The sequence below is a fragment of the Ostrea edulis genome, chromosome 2, assembly GCF_947568905.1.
Source record: "Ostrea edulis chromosome 2, xbOstEdul1.1, whole genome shotgun sequence".
In the NCBI taxonomy this organism is placed as follows: Eukaryota; Metazoa; Mollusca; class Bivalvia; order Ostreida; family Ostreidae; genus Ostrea; species Ostrea edulis.
The window spans coordinates 97,183,564-97,200,797 of record NC_079165.1 but is presented as its reverse complement, the minus strand read 5'-3'; the positions used below and the strand labels follow the sequence as shown (position 1 = coordinate 97,200,797).

General features: G+C 38.3%; 1 protein-coding gene across 3 annotated transcripts in view; it reads left to right on the top strand.

Annotated features, from left to right (window-relative positions):
* The window catches only part of LOC125678604 (band 7 protein AGAP004871-like), a 31,881-nt gene extending 15,672 nt beyond the window's left edge, over positions 1 to 16,209 (top strand). For all 3 annotated transcript variants that reach the window (XM_048917170.2, XM_048917171.2, XM_056155686.1), the window contains exons 3-8: positions 1,907 to 1,979; positions 2,142 to 2,224; positions 11,953 to 12,156; positions 13,984 to 14,039; positions 14,262 to 14,340; positions 14,756 to 16,209. In XM_048917170.2, coding sequence (XP_048773127.2) covers positions 1,907 to 1,979; positions 2,142 to 2,224; positions 11,953 to 12,156; positions 13,984 to 14,039; positions 14,262 to 14,340; positions 14,756 to 14,944 — 684 coding nt within the window. In that variant the 3' untranslated portion in view covers positions 14,945 to 16,209. The remainder of the gene's footprint in view (positions 1 to 1,906; positions 1,980 to 2,141; positions 2,225 to 11,952; positions 12,157 to 13,983; positions 14,040 to 14,261; positions 14,341 to 14,755) is intronic.
* The last annotated feature ends 1,025 nt before the right edge of the window (positions 16,210 to 17,234 follow it).

Sequence of the window (17,234 nt, the reverse complement as noted above, 5' to 3'; positions counted from 1 at the left end):
CTTCCTGATATAGTACAGATTCTAAATTGTTAAAATCATGGCCCCCGGGGATCGGATGGGGCCACAATAGGGGGTCAAAAGGTAAAAAAAAAATCTTTTTTTTTTCGTTTTTCTTTTTTTTTCGTTTTTTTTTTTTTTGATATAGTGCAGATTCAAGTTTGTTAAAATCATGGACCCCGGGGATTGGATGGGGCCTCAAGGGGGGCCTCAAAGTTTTACATACAAATTTATAGGAAAAATCTTTTAAAATCTTCTTCTCAAGAACCACTGAGCCAGAAAAGCTGAGGTTTATATGAAAGCTTCCTGATATAGTGCAGATTCTAAATTGTTAAGAGCATGGCCCCCGGGGGTCGGATGGGGCCACAATAGGGGGTCAAAGTTTTACATACAAATATATAGGAAAAATCTTTAAAAATCTTTTTCCCAAGAACCACTAAGCCAGAAAAGCTGAGATTTATATGAAAGCTTCCTGATATTGTACAGATTCTAAATTGTTAAAATCATGGCCCCCGGGGATCGGATGGGGCCACAATAGGGGGTCAAAAGGTCAAAAAAAAAATTATTTATTTATTTTTTATTTTTTTTTTGATATAGTGCAGATTCAAGTTTGTTAAAATCATGGACCCCGGGGATTGGATGGGGCCTCAAGGGGGGCCTCAAAGTTTTACATACAAATTTATAGGAAAAATCTTTTAAAATCTTCTTCTCAAGAACCACTGAGCCAGAAAAGCTGAGGTTTATATGAAAGCTTCCTGATATAGTGCAGATTCTAAATTGTTAAGAGCATGGCCCCCGGGGGTCGGATGGGGCCACAATAGGGGGTCAAAGTTTTACATACAAATATATAGGAAAAATCTTTAAAAATCTTCTTCCCAGAACCACTAAACCAGAAAAGCTGAGATTTATATGAAAGCTTTCTGATATAGTGCAGATTCAGGTTTGTTAAAATCATGCCCCCCCCCCCCCCCCCGGGGGGGGGGGTAGGATGGGGCCACAATAGGGGATCAAAGTTTTACATACAAATATATAGGGACAATCTTTAAAAATCTTCTTCTCAAGAACCACTGGGCCAAAGTAGTTCACATTTACATGAAAGCTTTCTGACATAGTGTAGATTCAAGTTTGCAAAAACCATGGCCTGCAGGGGAAGGTTTGGGGCCATAATAAGGACTACGGTTTTACATGCAAATAGATATGGAAAATCTTCTGATATGGACCAAGGTGACTCAGGTGAGCGATGTGGCCCATGGGCCTCTTGTTTTTCAAACCTTGCCCTAGAGGTCACGGTATGGGTTTAAAATTTCTATTTACGAACACAAAGGAACAATCGAGTTTAGATTCAAGCAACCTCGTGTAGTGTAGATTCAGTTGTGTTGAAGCTATTACCATGAGACTACCATCGATATCAATAGTTTTGTTTTGAACAAAAAATCTCTAGAACCACAGAGGTGTAATAATGATGATTTTGGAGATTCCTAAGTAATATGCGCATACATGTATTTATATAAAGTTCAGACTCAGGTTTGCTCAACCTTTGGGGTTCATGGTAGGGTGTTTAAAGTTTTACATTTTTAACATTCCAAACTTACCTGTCTTTGTATGAGTAAGGTGCCTCGGGTGAGCGTTGTGGCCTATGAACATTTTGTTCTGTTAGACATTTGATAGATTGTTTTATGTTTAGGTAGTTCAGGAATACGAGAGAGCCATCCTGTTCCGTTTGTTCTGTTGGACATTTGATAGATTGTTTTATGTTTAGGTAGTTCAGGAATACGAGAGAGCCATCCTGTTCCGTTTGTTCTGTTAGACATTTGATAGATTGTTTTATGTTTAGGTAGTTCAGGAATACGAGAGAGCCACTCTGTTCCGTTTGTTCTGTTAGACATTTGATAGATTGTTTTATGTTTAGGTAGTTCAGGAATACGAGAGAGCCATCCTGTTCCGTTTGGGGAGAGTCGTTCAAGGCGGACCAAAAGGACCAGGTAAAAACACCGAGAATTAAAATGCAAATAAATGTCGCAAGATTAACTTTCATGTTTTAAGTTAACCGAAATTTTGAAACAAGATGTTTCCCTATAGATGCATTTTAAACTTGTATCTAAAACATTTTCGAAAAGTACTTAAAAATCTCTTGTCCATAATAGGTTTGTTCTTCATTTGGCCATTTATTGACACCATGGAAAAAGTTGATTTACGAACAGTTTCTTTTGACGTCCCACCTCAAGAGGTGAGTAATTGAATCCTTATTATAATGATTATGGGTCCTTTATAGCTTACTCTGACAGAACTAGAACCATTTTTGATGTTATGTTTAATTTCAAATTCCATAAAAGAAGGGATGTTGTGTTCTAATGGACTATTAATCATATATATGTATGGGTGAAATGTCTGATACCCGAATTGTTGTTTAATTAAGAATGTCACGTACAGAGTCCGGGGGAAAACAGTAAAGTAACCAACAGAGGTTACGCCACAGTAATTTTTTCCAGTGTGTATTTTTGTCAAATCTAAGGTGCGTTCGGCATTTGCGAGACGATAAAGTAGCAACGACCCCGATCACTAAGCATAATAGGTGTAAATCACCTACAGCTGGTGACATATCCATATGAGTGAAGAATTCTCAATGGAAGTAAAAAAAAAAAAAAAAAAAAAAAAAAAAAAAAATCCAACAACTACAAAAAAATTTCCAGACAGTTTTCAGTACAAGGGGAACGCGGGAAAAATACAGAGTACATGTACATACGTGTACATGTAGTATATTAATGAAGTCTACTGGATACTGACCGCATTTCCACGTGTACATGTAGTATACTAATGGAAGTCTACTGGATACTGGCCGCATTGTCACGTGTGCATGTAGTATATCAATGAAGTCTACTGGCTACTGGCCGCATTGTCACGTGTACATGTAGTATACTAATGGAAGTCTACTGGATACTGGCCGCATTGTCACGTGTACATGTAGTATACTAATGGAAGTCTACTGGATACTGGCCGCATTGTCACGTGTACATGTAGTATATTAATGAAAGTCTACTGAATACTGACCGCATTGTCACGTGTACAATTTAACGTGTTCTTCAATTTCAAACTCGAAATGTCATTCGTTCGTATATTGTTTAACGTCCCACTCGAGAATTGTTCACTCATATGCAAACGTCACCATTGCCGTTGAAGGGCTTTAAAATTTAGGCCTAAGCTTGGCGCTTACGGCTATTGAACAGGGAGGGATATTCACCCACTGTGACACGGGACGTCGGTTTTTGTGGTCTCATCCAAAATTTAGTCGCCTCTTACAACAAGCAAGGGATACTGAGGATTTATTATAACCGGATCCCCACAGGACAAACTGTCGTTCGAAATGTCTAGTTTAGATTATTATGGGGTGTAAAAACAGTGTATGGATTGGAAATATCAGGTAATTTGCATAATCGTCGAACAATAATTGAAGTATAATGATGTGATTTCCGAAGCCGATTTTGCAGAAAACATTATGAACAATCTGTTCATTATCGGCCGTGGCTGATCTATTTATAGTTGTGTTAGAAAGTGCACATGGGAAAATTAGAAATCTATTTTATTGTTTCGGTACAATAATTCCTTAAAGCTGTATGACCCGATGTTCATGTATTATTTTTGTACATAATTACTTTAAAGCAGATTCATTACTTTATAAAGTTATTAACTTTCCCTTAATTACATGCTTGAAAACATCTGCATGTAAAAGAAAACAGTGCGAATATTATATAGAAAGTAAATATAGTGGCTACATATATAAATCATCCCATAATAGACGTCTATAAATAGACCCACGCGCGTCAGGGGAATCCCAACATGATGTATTAACTCATACGCAACTGTCTAGTTTTAAGGCTGAAAGAGCGTAAAACAACGAATTACTAAGAGGTATTTGATATTTTTATTTCTATTAAACTTATGGTACGGTACTATTATAACAAAATACTCAGCTTTACACAGATAAGACCACCGATGATCTGAAAGTTTGAATTGGTCACGTGACTGTCACTTGAACTGGCAGTCTGACGCGGTTATTTGTAAACATCGATTTAAAATCAAATAATTTGGGTTAAAACAGGTGAAATAATGTATGATATGTCGTACAGCCTCATAACTACATACGTGCGATGATTTAATAGCGTTTTTACGAGACGGAAAAAAATATTGTAATTCGGACCATACAGCTTTAACAATAACATGTATAAAGGTTTTGAATAAAAGATTTTAAAAATATATGTAAAGGTAAGTTTTGACTACTGTAATACGTTTCATTTTTGTACGCCCGTCGAATTTACTATGGTATATACGTCGTCTGACCCTTGTAGGCAAAACACAGACCGAAGTAGTGGAGCTAACTAAATCTTGCAACTTGGTACATTTGATCATCATGATGAGAGGAAAATGCCTATTGTTTTTCAAGGTCAAAGGAAAAGGTCGTAGTATCAGTTAATAGGAATACCTTGTAGGTAGAATACAAACCAAACTATTGGCAGGTTGCGGTTAGAGGGGGGGGGACTTTATGTGACAGGGGGTCTGGGGCCGCCTTGAGGCCCCCAATGGATTCAGGGCGATTCCCTGGTGGGGGCCCAGGGGGTGAAGCCACTGGAAACTCCTGGATCTTACATATTTTATAGGGTTTGAAATATGTCTCCTATGCAGTCATTTTTACTATTTTCATTTTTAATAAGGTGAAATTAATAATTCAAGGGATTTTGGAGAAAAGGTATGTTCTCTCAATAAAAGTAATTCAATAAATCAAAATATTTTGTCATTTATTTCTCCGAGAGTGCAAGAAATTATTGCTTCTTTAATCGTTTACATTTTTCTAAACAAGAGACCACGATTTACATATGTATATTAAATTTGAAAATTTTAGGAGAGTGCGCGCTGGCTGCGCCCCCACCCCTTAAATCCGCCACTGATTGGGGCTAGGACCGTCAAACTTGGCACACATACTCCTCATACCAAGTGGAGGACGTCTTTTGTTCTTCAAGGTCAAAGTTGTAGTATCACTTAGTTGAAAAAAAATTGTGGGCTGGATACAGACCGAACCGTTGGGGCTAGGGCCGTGAAACCTGTTACACTTACATCTTATGCCAAGCGAGGCATGCCTAACTGTTTCTCAAGGTCATAGTATCACAGTAGAAAAACCTTGTTTTCGTTTCCCAGATTTTCTGTTGTTGGTTTTGCCCCGAGATTTTGTTCAGAACCTCCCTCCCAGAGAAATACGTAATCAGTTCACATTTCAACTTGATTAGTGCACTGTGATGTACTTTAGGGCTAAAAGTAGGTCAAATAGATTTCTGAATATTTTCTCATCATGGATACAGATATTACACTGAAGGTCTAACAGGCGTATGTTGTACCGTTTGAGGTACTCTTGTTATTCATTATTAAATATACATGTATATTATGAATTTACGATTTTATATGAAGTTTTTACAATAATATTCCCTGGAATGGCAGTGTGTAAATAAGCAACTCATGGGTTTCCAGATATTTATTAGATAAATGAATTGATAAAAACAAAAGTTATTTTGGTTTGAATATGCTACAGCTGGTATATGTATATTTTGGCTATTGCTTTGTTTAAAATTCGCGACGTGTAAATCAGAGTTGCAGACATGCGCAGTATAGCCATCATCACGTGACATAGATCCGGAGTATGCCTTGCCATTGTATTCTGTTTATTATTATATGGCAAATTGAGCACATTGGGTTTTGCAATCTATCGATACTCAAAACGGTACCTCAACAGTTTAAAAACCAATGTACACATGTAGCTTCTTCAACCACCGCGGATCCTGTGGGAATCCGGGTTAGAATATGTCCTCAGTACCACAGGCACTTGTTTCATACATGAGACTTGAAGCGAGAGGTGTCCGAAATCTAGTTAGGTACCTTGTGGAGGGGGACTCACTTATGAAACAAGTGCCTGTGCTCAGTACCCCTTGCTTGTCGTAAGAGGCGACTAAATTGGAGCGTCCTTCGGGTGAGACCACAAAAACCGAGACTCCGTGTCACAGCAGGTGTGGCACGATAAAGATCCCTCGCTGCTCAAAGGCCGTAAGCGCCGAGTATAGGCCTAAATTTTGCAGCCCTTCATCGGTAATGGTGACGTCTCCATATGAGTGAAAGATTCTAGAGAGGGGCGTTAAACAATATACAATCAATCAATAAACCGCCGCGGTGGTGTAGAGGTAGAGCGCTCGCCCCGCATGCGGAAGGTCAATATTCGAACCCCGGCCGCGACAGACCTAAGTCGTTAAAACAGGTTGTGACAGTTCCATCGCCAAACTCTCGGCATCAGATGTGAATGTCACGGGTCCTTGGCGATAACCTTAAAAACGGATGTCCCGTATCACAGTAAGTGTGGCACGCTAAAGAATCTTAAATGGCCGTAAGCTCCGAACATAGGTCTAGATTTGAAGCCTTCACCGGTATTGGTGACGTCTCCATATGAGTGAAAAATTCTCGAGAGGGACGTTAAACAATATATAATCAATCAATGTAAATTGATTTTAGAAGGTCGTGGGGAAAAACTGAGAGACAAGGGGTCTGTTGGTCGCTTTTAGATCTCCAGTTCGCCCTGATGTTCGTCCGGAACATCCCATGTATATGTCAATAATGAAATCTGGTGTAAAACAAATAGAATTTTCAAGTACGCATGCTGCAATCTTTGGGAATGATGTTTATGTTTGATAACGCTGTTGGCTCCCTGCGTCTAGCTTCTCTTTAATAGACATACTTGGGTGACGTCTGCATTTTTCATGTTTCCTCGATATTCTGTTGTAGCACTTGTAAGCTTAAAATCTTTTGAGGCGTACATGTACCTGTTGATTTCAAAATTCTGCTGCAATTTCAACTGGGCACATTCAATATTGAAACCTAAAAATTAAATCAAATTGTTTCGTAATTTTGTTTCCATTTTTAAATAAAATAATTCATAGTACAATTTCAGTGTGTTTATTTTGAAATAGTTTAGAATATTCAAAATTTTAATGACCGATTTGATGCTTTGCATCAAAATGATCTTGTATCTACATTTTGCGACATTTTTTGTCACCTGAGTTACTCAGATGACCAATTGCTATTTGCCCGTAGTCGTCGGACGTGCGTGAACAATTGACCATTTTTAACTTCTTGATAATCACCATTTCAATTCTTTTCAAATTTTGTACAAAGCATCTTTGGGACGAGGGAGATTTAAATTGTAAACAGGGCTCCAGTACCTCCGGGGCCTTGAGAGCGGGGCAAAAACTACCAAAAATTGACCAATTTCCACAACTCTTCTCTACAACCACACGTCTGTAAGAAAAATTAAATGCTTAGTAATCTAGAGCAGGAAGGTCTCTACCAAAATTGTAAATTTCATGATCCCGGGGTGGAGGTTCTGATTCCAGGGCGGGGCCAAACTTGACATGTAGTGATTATCATTTGAAATACTTCTTTAATTTTGCTTATACTATATTAAAAATAGATGCATATTTAGGAATAGCTAAAATGGATGTACCAAAACTGTAAATTTCGCAACTCCAGGGTTCTGTCTCTAGCCATATAGTTTTAAAATAAACATACATGTATATTGTACTATGTATAGTCTTTCATCAGTATGAGCACTTTCGGGGGGGGGGGGGGGTGCATATCTGTTTTAAGAATACGTATTATTTTATACTGCTGCTGCTAAATATTAGAATTTAACTTAGATACTAGTATGCATGAGCTGAACAGGAAATTTAGTATAAACTCCCTAACCGTTGGGGCTATTGCTACTCTTCACTAATACTCAGGTGACTGATAAGGCCTGTGGGCCTCTTGTTTTATATAGACATGGAGATACTAGTATACAATTTTGCTGAGATATCACTTACGTGTCAAAGTATTGTGTTTTTATAGTTTTATTGAGAAATAAGATATAATGAAACTGCTAATATTTATTATTAATAAAACATTGGTGTATGGATTGTCCAAAAACATTCGCAGGTGATAAAGAAGGTGTTTCACGTATACTGTTAATGAGATACACACGGTGTTCTACACGTTGTTAATTACTGACTACTGGACACAGACAGGATTCACGTCACCAGTTTGGGAAGGCAAACAAGTATATACAGCAGTACATAATGAGAAATATTTTTAGAAAAAATATTGCAAAAAACATAATAGCAATTAATTCCGAGTATTAATCTATACAGAACAAACATCAATGGAGCGATAAAGAGAAGACTTATTGATTCTAGACCAGAATGTCAACTTTCATTATTTCCAATCACTCTTGCTGTTTGCCCAGCCTATGTTGAGTTGTTGAATGCATTAAGTGATACCCATCGTGCTTACAATGATTAAATCAATTTATATGCCCCGGAAATCGAACATCGGGGTGGCTTGTTTTTAGTCTGTATTTGGTGTGAAATGAAATGCAAAGGTCAAAACTCTGAGAATAATACAGGTCAAATGCCATGTTCAGATTTGCCTGAAATTTGTCCTTTACGTTAAAAAAGACGTGCGATTTCATGATTATATTTAGCGATTTTTATCCCCCCAAAATGAAAATTGAAGGGGGATTGTTTTCAGTCAAAACGACTGTTTATCACTGTGATTGAGTCTGTTTATCACTATGAGTGAGACTGTTTATCACTGTGAATGAGTCTGTTTATCACTGTGAGTGAGTCTGTTTATCACTGTGAGTGAGTATGTTTGTCACTGTGAGTGAGTCTGTTTGTATCACTGTGAGTGAGACTGTTTATCACTGTGAGTGAGACTGTTTATCACTGTGAGTGAGTCTGTTTGTATCACTGTGAGTGAGTGTGTTTGTATCACTGTGAGTGAGTCTGTTTATCACTGTGAGTGAGTCTGTTTATCACTGTGAGTGAGACTGTTTATCACTGTGAGTGAGACTGTTTATCACTGTGAGTGAGTCTGTTTGTCTCTGTGAGTGAGTCTGTTTTTATCACTGTGAGTGAGTCTGTTTGTCACTGTGAGTGAGTCTGTTTATCACTGTGAGTAAGACTGTTTATCACTGTGAGTCAGTCTGTTTATCACCGTGAGTGAGTCTGTTTGTATCACTGTGAGTGAGTCTGTTTGTCACTGTGAGTGAGTCTGTTTGTATCACTGTGAGTGAGTGTGTTTGTATCACTGTGAGTGAGTGTGTTTATCACTGTGAGTGAGTGTGTTTATCACTGTGAGTGAGACTGTTTATCACTGTGAGTGAGTCTTTTTATCACTGTGAGTGAGTCTGTTTATCACTGTGAGTGAGTCTGTTTATCACTGTGAGTGAGTCTGTTTATCACTGTGAGTCAGTCTGTTTGTCACTGTGAGTCAGTCTGTTTATCACTGTGAGTGAGACTGTTTATCACTGTGAGTGAGTGTGTTTGTATCACTGTGAGTGAGTGTGTTTGTATCACTGTGAGTGAGTCTGTTTATCACTGTGAGTGAGTCTGTTTATATCACTGTGAGTGAGACTGTTTATCACTGTGAGTGAGACTGTTTATCACTGTGAGTGAGTCTGTTTATCACTGTGAGTGAGACTGTTTATCACTGTGAGTGAGTCTGTTTGTATCACTGTGAGTGAGTGTGTTTGTATCACTGTGAGTGAGTCTGTTTATCACTGTGAGTGAGACTGTTTATCACTGTGAGTGAGACTGTTTATCACTGTGAGTGAGTGTGTTTGTATCACTGTGAGTGAGTCTGTTTATCACTGTGAGTGAGTCTGTTTATCACTGTGAGTGAGTCTGTTTATCACTGTGAGTGAGACTGTTTATCACTGTGAGTGAGACTGTTTATCACTGTGAGTGAGTCTGTTTGTCTCTGTGAGTGAGTCTGTTTGTATCACTGTGAGTGAGTCTGTTTGTATCACTGTGAGTGAGTCTGTTTGTCACTGTGAGTGAGTCTGTTTGTATCACTGTGAGTGAGTGTGTTTGTATCACTGTGAGTGAGTGTGTTTGTATCACTGTGAGTGAGTGTGTTTATCACTGTGAGTGAGACTGTTTATCACTGTGAGTGAGACTGTTTATCACTGTGAGTGAGTCTGTTTGTCTCTGTGAGTGAGTCTGTTTGTATCACTGTGAGTGAGTCTGTTTATCACTGTGAGTGAGTCTGTTTGTATCACTGTGAGTGAGACTGTTTGTCACTGTGAGTGAGACTGTTTATCACTGTGAGTGAGTCTGTTTGTATCACTGTGAGTGAGTGTGTTTGTATCACTGTGAGTGAGTCTGTTTATCACTGTGAGTGAGTCTGTTTATCACTGTGAGTGAGTCTGTTTATCACTGTGAGTGAGACTGTTTATCACCGTGAGTGAGTCTGTTTGTATCACTGTGAGTGAGTCTGTTTGTCACTGTGAGTGAGTCTGTTTGTATCACTGTGAGTGAGTGTGTTTGTATCACTGTGAGTGAGTGTGTTTGTATCACTGTGAGTGAGTGTGTTTATCACTGTGAGTGAGACTGTTTATCACTGTGAGTGAGTCTTTTTATCACTGTGAGTGAGTCTGTTTATCACTGTGAGTGAGTCTGTTTATCACTGTGAGTGAGTCTGTTTATCACTGTGAGTGAGTCTGTTTGTCACTGTGAGTCAGTCTGTTTATCACTGTGAGTGAGACTGTTTATCACTGTGAGTGAGTCTGTTTATATCACTGTGAGTGAGTGTGTTTGTATCACTGTGAGTGAGTCTGTTTATCACTGTGAGTCAGTCTGTTTATCACTGTGAGTCAGTCTGTTTGTATCACTGTGAGTGAGTCTGTTTGTCACTGTGAGTGAGTGTGTTTGTATCACTGTGAGCGAGTGTGTTTGTATCACTGTGAGTGAGTGTGTTTATCACTGAGTGAGTCTTTTTATCACTGTGAGTGAGTCTGTTTATCACTGTGAGTGAGTCTGTTTATCACTGTGAGTGAGTCTGTTTATCACTGTGAGTGAGTGTGTTTGTATCACTGTGAGTGAGTCTGTTTATCACTGTGAGTGAGTCTGTTTGTGTCACTGTGAGTGAGTCTTATCTGTTTGTATCCGTTTTTAGCTCACAGTGACGACTTCTTCTCCAGAACCACAGCAGGACTAATTTCAGCCAAACTTGTCAAAAAGTAGTTGGCACAAATCATCCTTGGGTAAAAGGAATTCAAATTTGTTCAAATGAAGGACCATGCTTCCTCCAACGTGTAGATAATCAAGAAAAGACAAGAATGAGATGGGGCTCAATTGAAAAATCTTATGAAGAACCACCGGGCTAGAAAAGTTGAAATTCATATGAAAGTTTTTGATTTAGATTCAAGTGTGTTCAAACCATGGTACCGCCGCGGTGGTCTGGAGGTAGAGCGTTCGCCCCGCATGCGGAAGGTCGGGGTTCGAATCCCGGCCACGACAGACCTAAGTCGTTAAAATAGGTACTGATAGTACCACCGCCAAACGCTCGGCATCAGGTGTGAATGGCACAGGTCCTCGGAGATGACCTTTAAAATAGATGTCCCGTGTCACAATAGGTGTGGTACGCTAAAGAACCCTCACTGCTCAATGGCCTTAAGAGCCGAGCAGAGGCCTAAATTTGAAGCCCTTCGTCGGTCTTGCTCCTTCGCCAAACGCTCGGAATTTAAAAATGAGAATCACGAGGTTTTTCGGATGACCTTACACACGGAGTTCAGAAGTTATGTCGTGACCCTTTGGGGCTAGGTTGAGGCCACAAAATGGGGTCAACATTTTTGATAGGAATAAAGATTGAAAAGAAATATTTTAAAATCCATGAGAGCTGAACAACAGCAGGGTCATGGTGACTCAGGTGAGCGATGTGGCCCATGAACCTTTTGCTAAATAGCCCTTTGCCTTCAGAAATCGCTTCTTTACGTTTAGAGGTTTTCTGAAAGCCACGAGTTCTTGACTTTTGAAATGCGTGCTTTCGTGAATATTCATTTAAAGACTTCGACCCAATATAAACAAAAATTCCATATTCTATTACTAGATTCTGACCAAGGACTCGGTGACCGTTGCCGTTGACGCTGTTGTGTACTTCCGGATTTTCGATCCTGTGATGTCAATTTGTAATGTCCACAACGCCCAGAGATCCACCCAACTGTTGGCTGCCACTACCCTGAGGAATGTCCTCGGTACCAGAGCCATGTCTGAAGTGCTCTCTGATCGAGAGAACATTTCACAAGAGATGCAGGTATGAAACATGGTAGCAAACATTCTATTTCAATGTAGAAAGGGGAGCAAAACAAGGAGATACTTTCAATCCCTTATTATTTGATTGCTTCATTTATGATACGCATGGTATATTTCATCACAGACTTAATCACATTCAAATATATTCTAAGCTTTGCTGATGATCGTATATTATTTTCGGAGTCTTACCAAGAACTGTAAACTGTTTTAGTCAGTTATAATGAAATTGTTTTGATTAGAATTGACAGTCAATACTAACAAATCAAAAGTTTTAAGACCATTCACAAATGAATTAATTTTGAAAACTTCTTCATAATACTGTAGGGTTATTGAACTTATATCAATTTAGTTACTATAGCCACATGTTGGTTTAAAAATTCATGATCATTTTAGCGAATGTTTACACCCTAACGAGTACAATTTGTTCAGTAGCCCTTCTACTATATAGTTAAAACATTTTTCTGGTGTTTTATGGTGGTAATTAATTATACCCCCCGCAACAAGTTGGGGGGGGGGGGGGGTATACTGGAATCGGGTTGTCCATCTGTCTGTCCGTCCGTCTGTAGACGCAATGGTTTCCGGGCTCTAAAGCATTATCCTTTCCACCTACCGTCACCATATCATATATATGGACTACCCATGGGATGAAGATGTTCCCTATTGATTTTGGGGTCAAAAGGTCAAAGGTCAAGCGCACTGGACATCGAAGTAGCAATATGGTTTCCGGGCTCTAAAGCGTTATCCTTTCCACCTACAGTCACCATATCATACATATGGACTACCCATGGGGTGTTCCCTATCGATTTTTGGGTCAAAAGGTCAAAGGTCAAGCACACTGGACATCGAAGTGGCAATATGTTTCGGTTTGTCATGCCATTTGTTTTTTACACTCAGAAAAGAGGTAGTTTATACCTATTACCAACACCCTTTGGGAGATTGGGGTAAGCGGGGGGTATTCTTAGTGAGCATTGCTCACAGTACCTCTTGTTAAATCTTGTCAAGTTTATATTCTGAAGCATTACTGACACCGATATAAATGCGTACAATACTAGAATCACATTGGCACGCATTATCAGTGTTCACACTATTGCATTGATCAATGCTACTGAAATATTTCAAATCAAATAGTAATATTTTTTGGTCCTTAACTGCAAATCAGGATAAAAATATTAAAGAAATTATTCGATACTTATATAAAATATCGAACACGGCTAACAGAGCTTACCAAACGATACCGGGTATTTGATTCTCCATTTTAGTTTACAGCTAGAGTGCAACCACTTAACTACTGCCCAATGAACGTTTGCATGCGATCTTCTCATTTCACGAAAATTTGACGTTCAATAATACCCCATATATTGCACACTAACATTCTCTAGAATTGTATCACTAGCATATTCAGAAAAACAAAGACAAACTTTCAAAATTTACAGCCGATACAGAGCGGTTGCATTGATAGGAATATATCTCATATCAACAAGTACGTTGTAATATATGCTCTTTGATACAATGCTAGTACAATGAATGCATGTCATTTTCAACTGTCGTCTGTATTAGCAATAGGTTCAAATAAAGAGAGTAAAAATCTTCTGAAGAACAGCAAGATCAGGTTGACTCGGGTTAGTGTTGTGGCTCATATGCCTCTTGTATTTTTCATTTGTCATTACACGTTTGAGCGTATCTCACTAATGCAGGCTGTCAAACGTTTTGCCGTACCACAATGCTTTAACCAGCTGTAAATTGAATTGTAATTATTACATTAGAATTAATCTAGTTTATGACTTGTAGTTACAAAGAAACAATGTTATGTATTTTTCTTTATTCTTAGCGTATCTTGGATGAGTCCACGGACCCCTGGGGAATGAAAGTGGAAAGAGTGGAGGTGTAAGTACCGCCCGATTACAAGTAGAGGATACAAATACTAGTCATTGTTGAATTATTAATGTCAGTCGTTTTCCATCATAGGTACTCCGATGTAACAGGAAACCTGAATTATGAATAACCCTAGGATTTATATTGATATTATAGGAAGGATGTAAAATTGTATAATAGGAACCCTGAATTTTGAATACCCCTAGTACACCTGTATTTATATTGATATTATAGGAAGGATGTAAAATTGCCTGTCCAGTTACAGAGAGCTATGGCGGCAGAAGCGGAAGCTGGCCGAGAGGCCAGAGCAAAGGTCAGTGCAACAATCGCTGTCCTTATAACCAGGATGTCTTGCCAGTTTTCATTGGTTGTATGTGTGTCACGCAATGTTCGTAAAATATTGTCATATCGCGCCCAACAACGTTGAAAGAAAATTATATTTACGTTACTGGATGGAACATTACAATGCAAAACCATGTATCACAATTATACTTACATTTTGAAAACAACTCCCAACAATACTTTCAGAATACACTTACACATCAATACACGGTCAATATGTGATTATAAAAAACTGTCAAGTAATATCAACCTTAGGCACAAAAGAGATATCGACCTCTTAAGTCGCAACATCGGTCATTATAACCATAGGTTGACTTGCACTGAAGTCCGCAACCGTATACTGTCATCTTGCCTACTTAATGAATACACTTGCTTTTGAATATTAGGTGATTGCAGCAGAAGGAGAACAAAAAGCGTCACGTGCTTTGAAGGAGGCTGCAGACGTCCTCTCTGAGTCACCTGCCGCTCTGCAACTTCGGTATCTTCAAACTCTCCAGACAGTGTCATCTGAGAAAAATTCGACCATTATCTTCCCATTGCCCATTGATATATTGTCATCCTTTTTGAAAAAATAATTGTCCTTATTGCAGGCTATTGAAGGGGGAAAATCAAATTATCACAAAGTTGTGACGTTATACATATAACCTGCAACACCGGTATTTCATATTTATTGTACTCATTGAATATACTGTGTATTGAATATTTTCAGAAAGTTATCTTATGTATTTAACATGTTATTATTATGTTCATGTTCATTATCTCAGGGAGGCAAGCACTTGATTTTTAGCTAACCTGAGCTGAAAGCTCAAGTGAGCTTTTCTGATCATCTGTTGTCCGTCTGTCTATAAACTTTCACATTTTTTACTTCTTCTTCAAAACCACTAGGCCAATTTCAACCAAACTTAGCAAAAATCTTCCTTGGGGGAAGGGGATACAAGTTTGTTCAATAAAAGACAAAAAGCCCTTCTCCAAGGGGAGATAATAGCGAAAATACACTTAAATTTTTAAAAAATCTTCTCCAGAAAAAGTGGACCAAATTCAACCAAACTCTGCGCAAAGCATGCCTAGGTGAAGAAAATTTAAGTTTGTTCAAATAAAGGGCCATGCTCCATTCAGAGGGGAGATAATCACGAAAGTGCAAAAATAGGGTGGGGTCATTTAGAAATCTTTTTCTCAAGAACCACTGGGCCAGAAAAGTTGAAATTTACATGAAAGCTTCCTGACATAGTGCAAATTCAAGTTTGTTCCAATCATGACCCCCGGGGGTAGGGTATGTCAACAATAGGGGATCAATTTTTACATGCAAATATATAGGGAAAATCTTTTTCTCAAGAACCATTGGGCCAGAAAAACTTTCTGACATAGTGCAGATTCAAGTTTGTTAAAATCATGGTCCCTAGGGATATGATAGGGCCATAATGATGGGATCAAAGTTTTATATGCTGATATATATCGGAAATATCTTTAAAAATATCTCTTGAACTATTTAAGCTAGGGCTTTCATATTTTGTATATAGATTCTTTATGGCAATACCTTGTTATACTATGGTGTTTACCTTGAACAACGGCAAGGCCAGGGTGAGCGGTGTGGCCTATGGGCCTCTAATTTTCGTTTTAAGTACAATGCTCATTTTCTATGTTCAAATTTTCGTAGTAAACTAGATAATTTAAAAAAAAAATGTTTATTGTATTATTCTTTCCTTTCGTTCTAGTGTTAGTGTTCATGTGTCGTGTATTCATGATGATTTGTCTTATATTGTATGTGCTGTAATGTTTACCTGTCTGTGTATTATAAATTTCCTACCGCTCTAGGAAAAATAAATATATTCTGAATAATCAATCTAGTTCCAGTGCCGCTCAAAGACGGATAACTCCACCAAACAGAGCTTAAATTTCTGTAGATCATAGCCCCACTTTCCTTTCCTATTAATTTGGGTTCGTCCGTCTGTCAGTCATTTTGTCTGTATGTGAAATTTTCATTTCCAGACTATGCCTTTGAAAGTCCTTCAACATTTGTGATGAAAGTTCACAGAATAACTCCCTATGCCTTGATGGAAACTACATATTTTGATGTCAAAAAGGTCAAAGTCCAAATTCAGAAATTTATATACTAATAGAATTACATCAAATAGATTCCAGACAATACAATGTAACTTTAGTTTCTCCAAGCAATGATACTAAAAGTGATTAATCTCTATAACATAAGGAAAACCTCTATTGATTTTTAGATCAAAGGGTGAAAGGTCAAGGTCACAATTCGCAGAAAGTAAGATTTTCTTTTTGCTGTAAAACTATCTCCTTTCTCACAACCGGTGTTTACTTTTAAGAGCAAGGGTTTGTTATTACAAGAATAACGATTTTAAAGTTAAACATGCTAATTAGCATTGTAATCAAATTGATGAAGCTTTATATTCTTCTTTTCGAAATTGTTGAAAGAGTTAACAAAAACCAACAAACCGGAAATCGACCTCTTTTTCAAGTTGTAAGTTAAATCAGCATGGGATTATTTACACTATTTTATTGAAAATCGCTATAATTGACGCTAAATAACAATGAAATTTGTAACTGAGTTCATCCTAATGCATTTATAAACATTTTACATCAGGTGTTAATGAATGGATGTATCTACATTTTGTGCCTGTACCAGGGTATATCGTGTATAATACATCCTCTCTCTCATCATTTTCGTTAAGGTACCATGTATTCTGTCCTTAAATGGGGGGGGGGGGGGTGTCCCAGAATCGGCTTCTTTCTTTTTTTACCACCGTGGGGATCCGGGTTAGAATAGGTCCTCAGTACCCCCTTGCTTGTCGTACGAGACAACTAAATGGGGCGGTCCTTCGGATGAGACCGCAAAACCGAGGT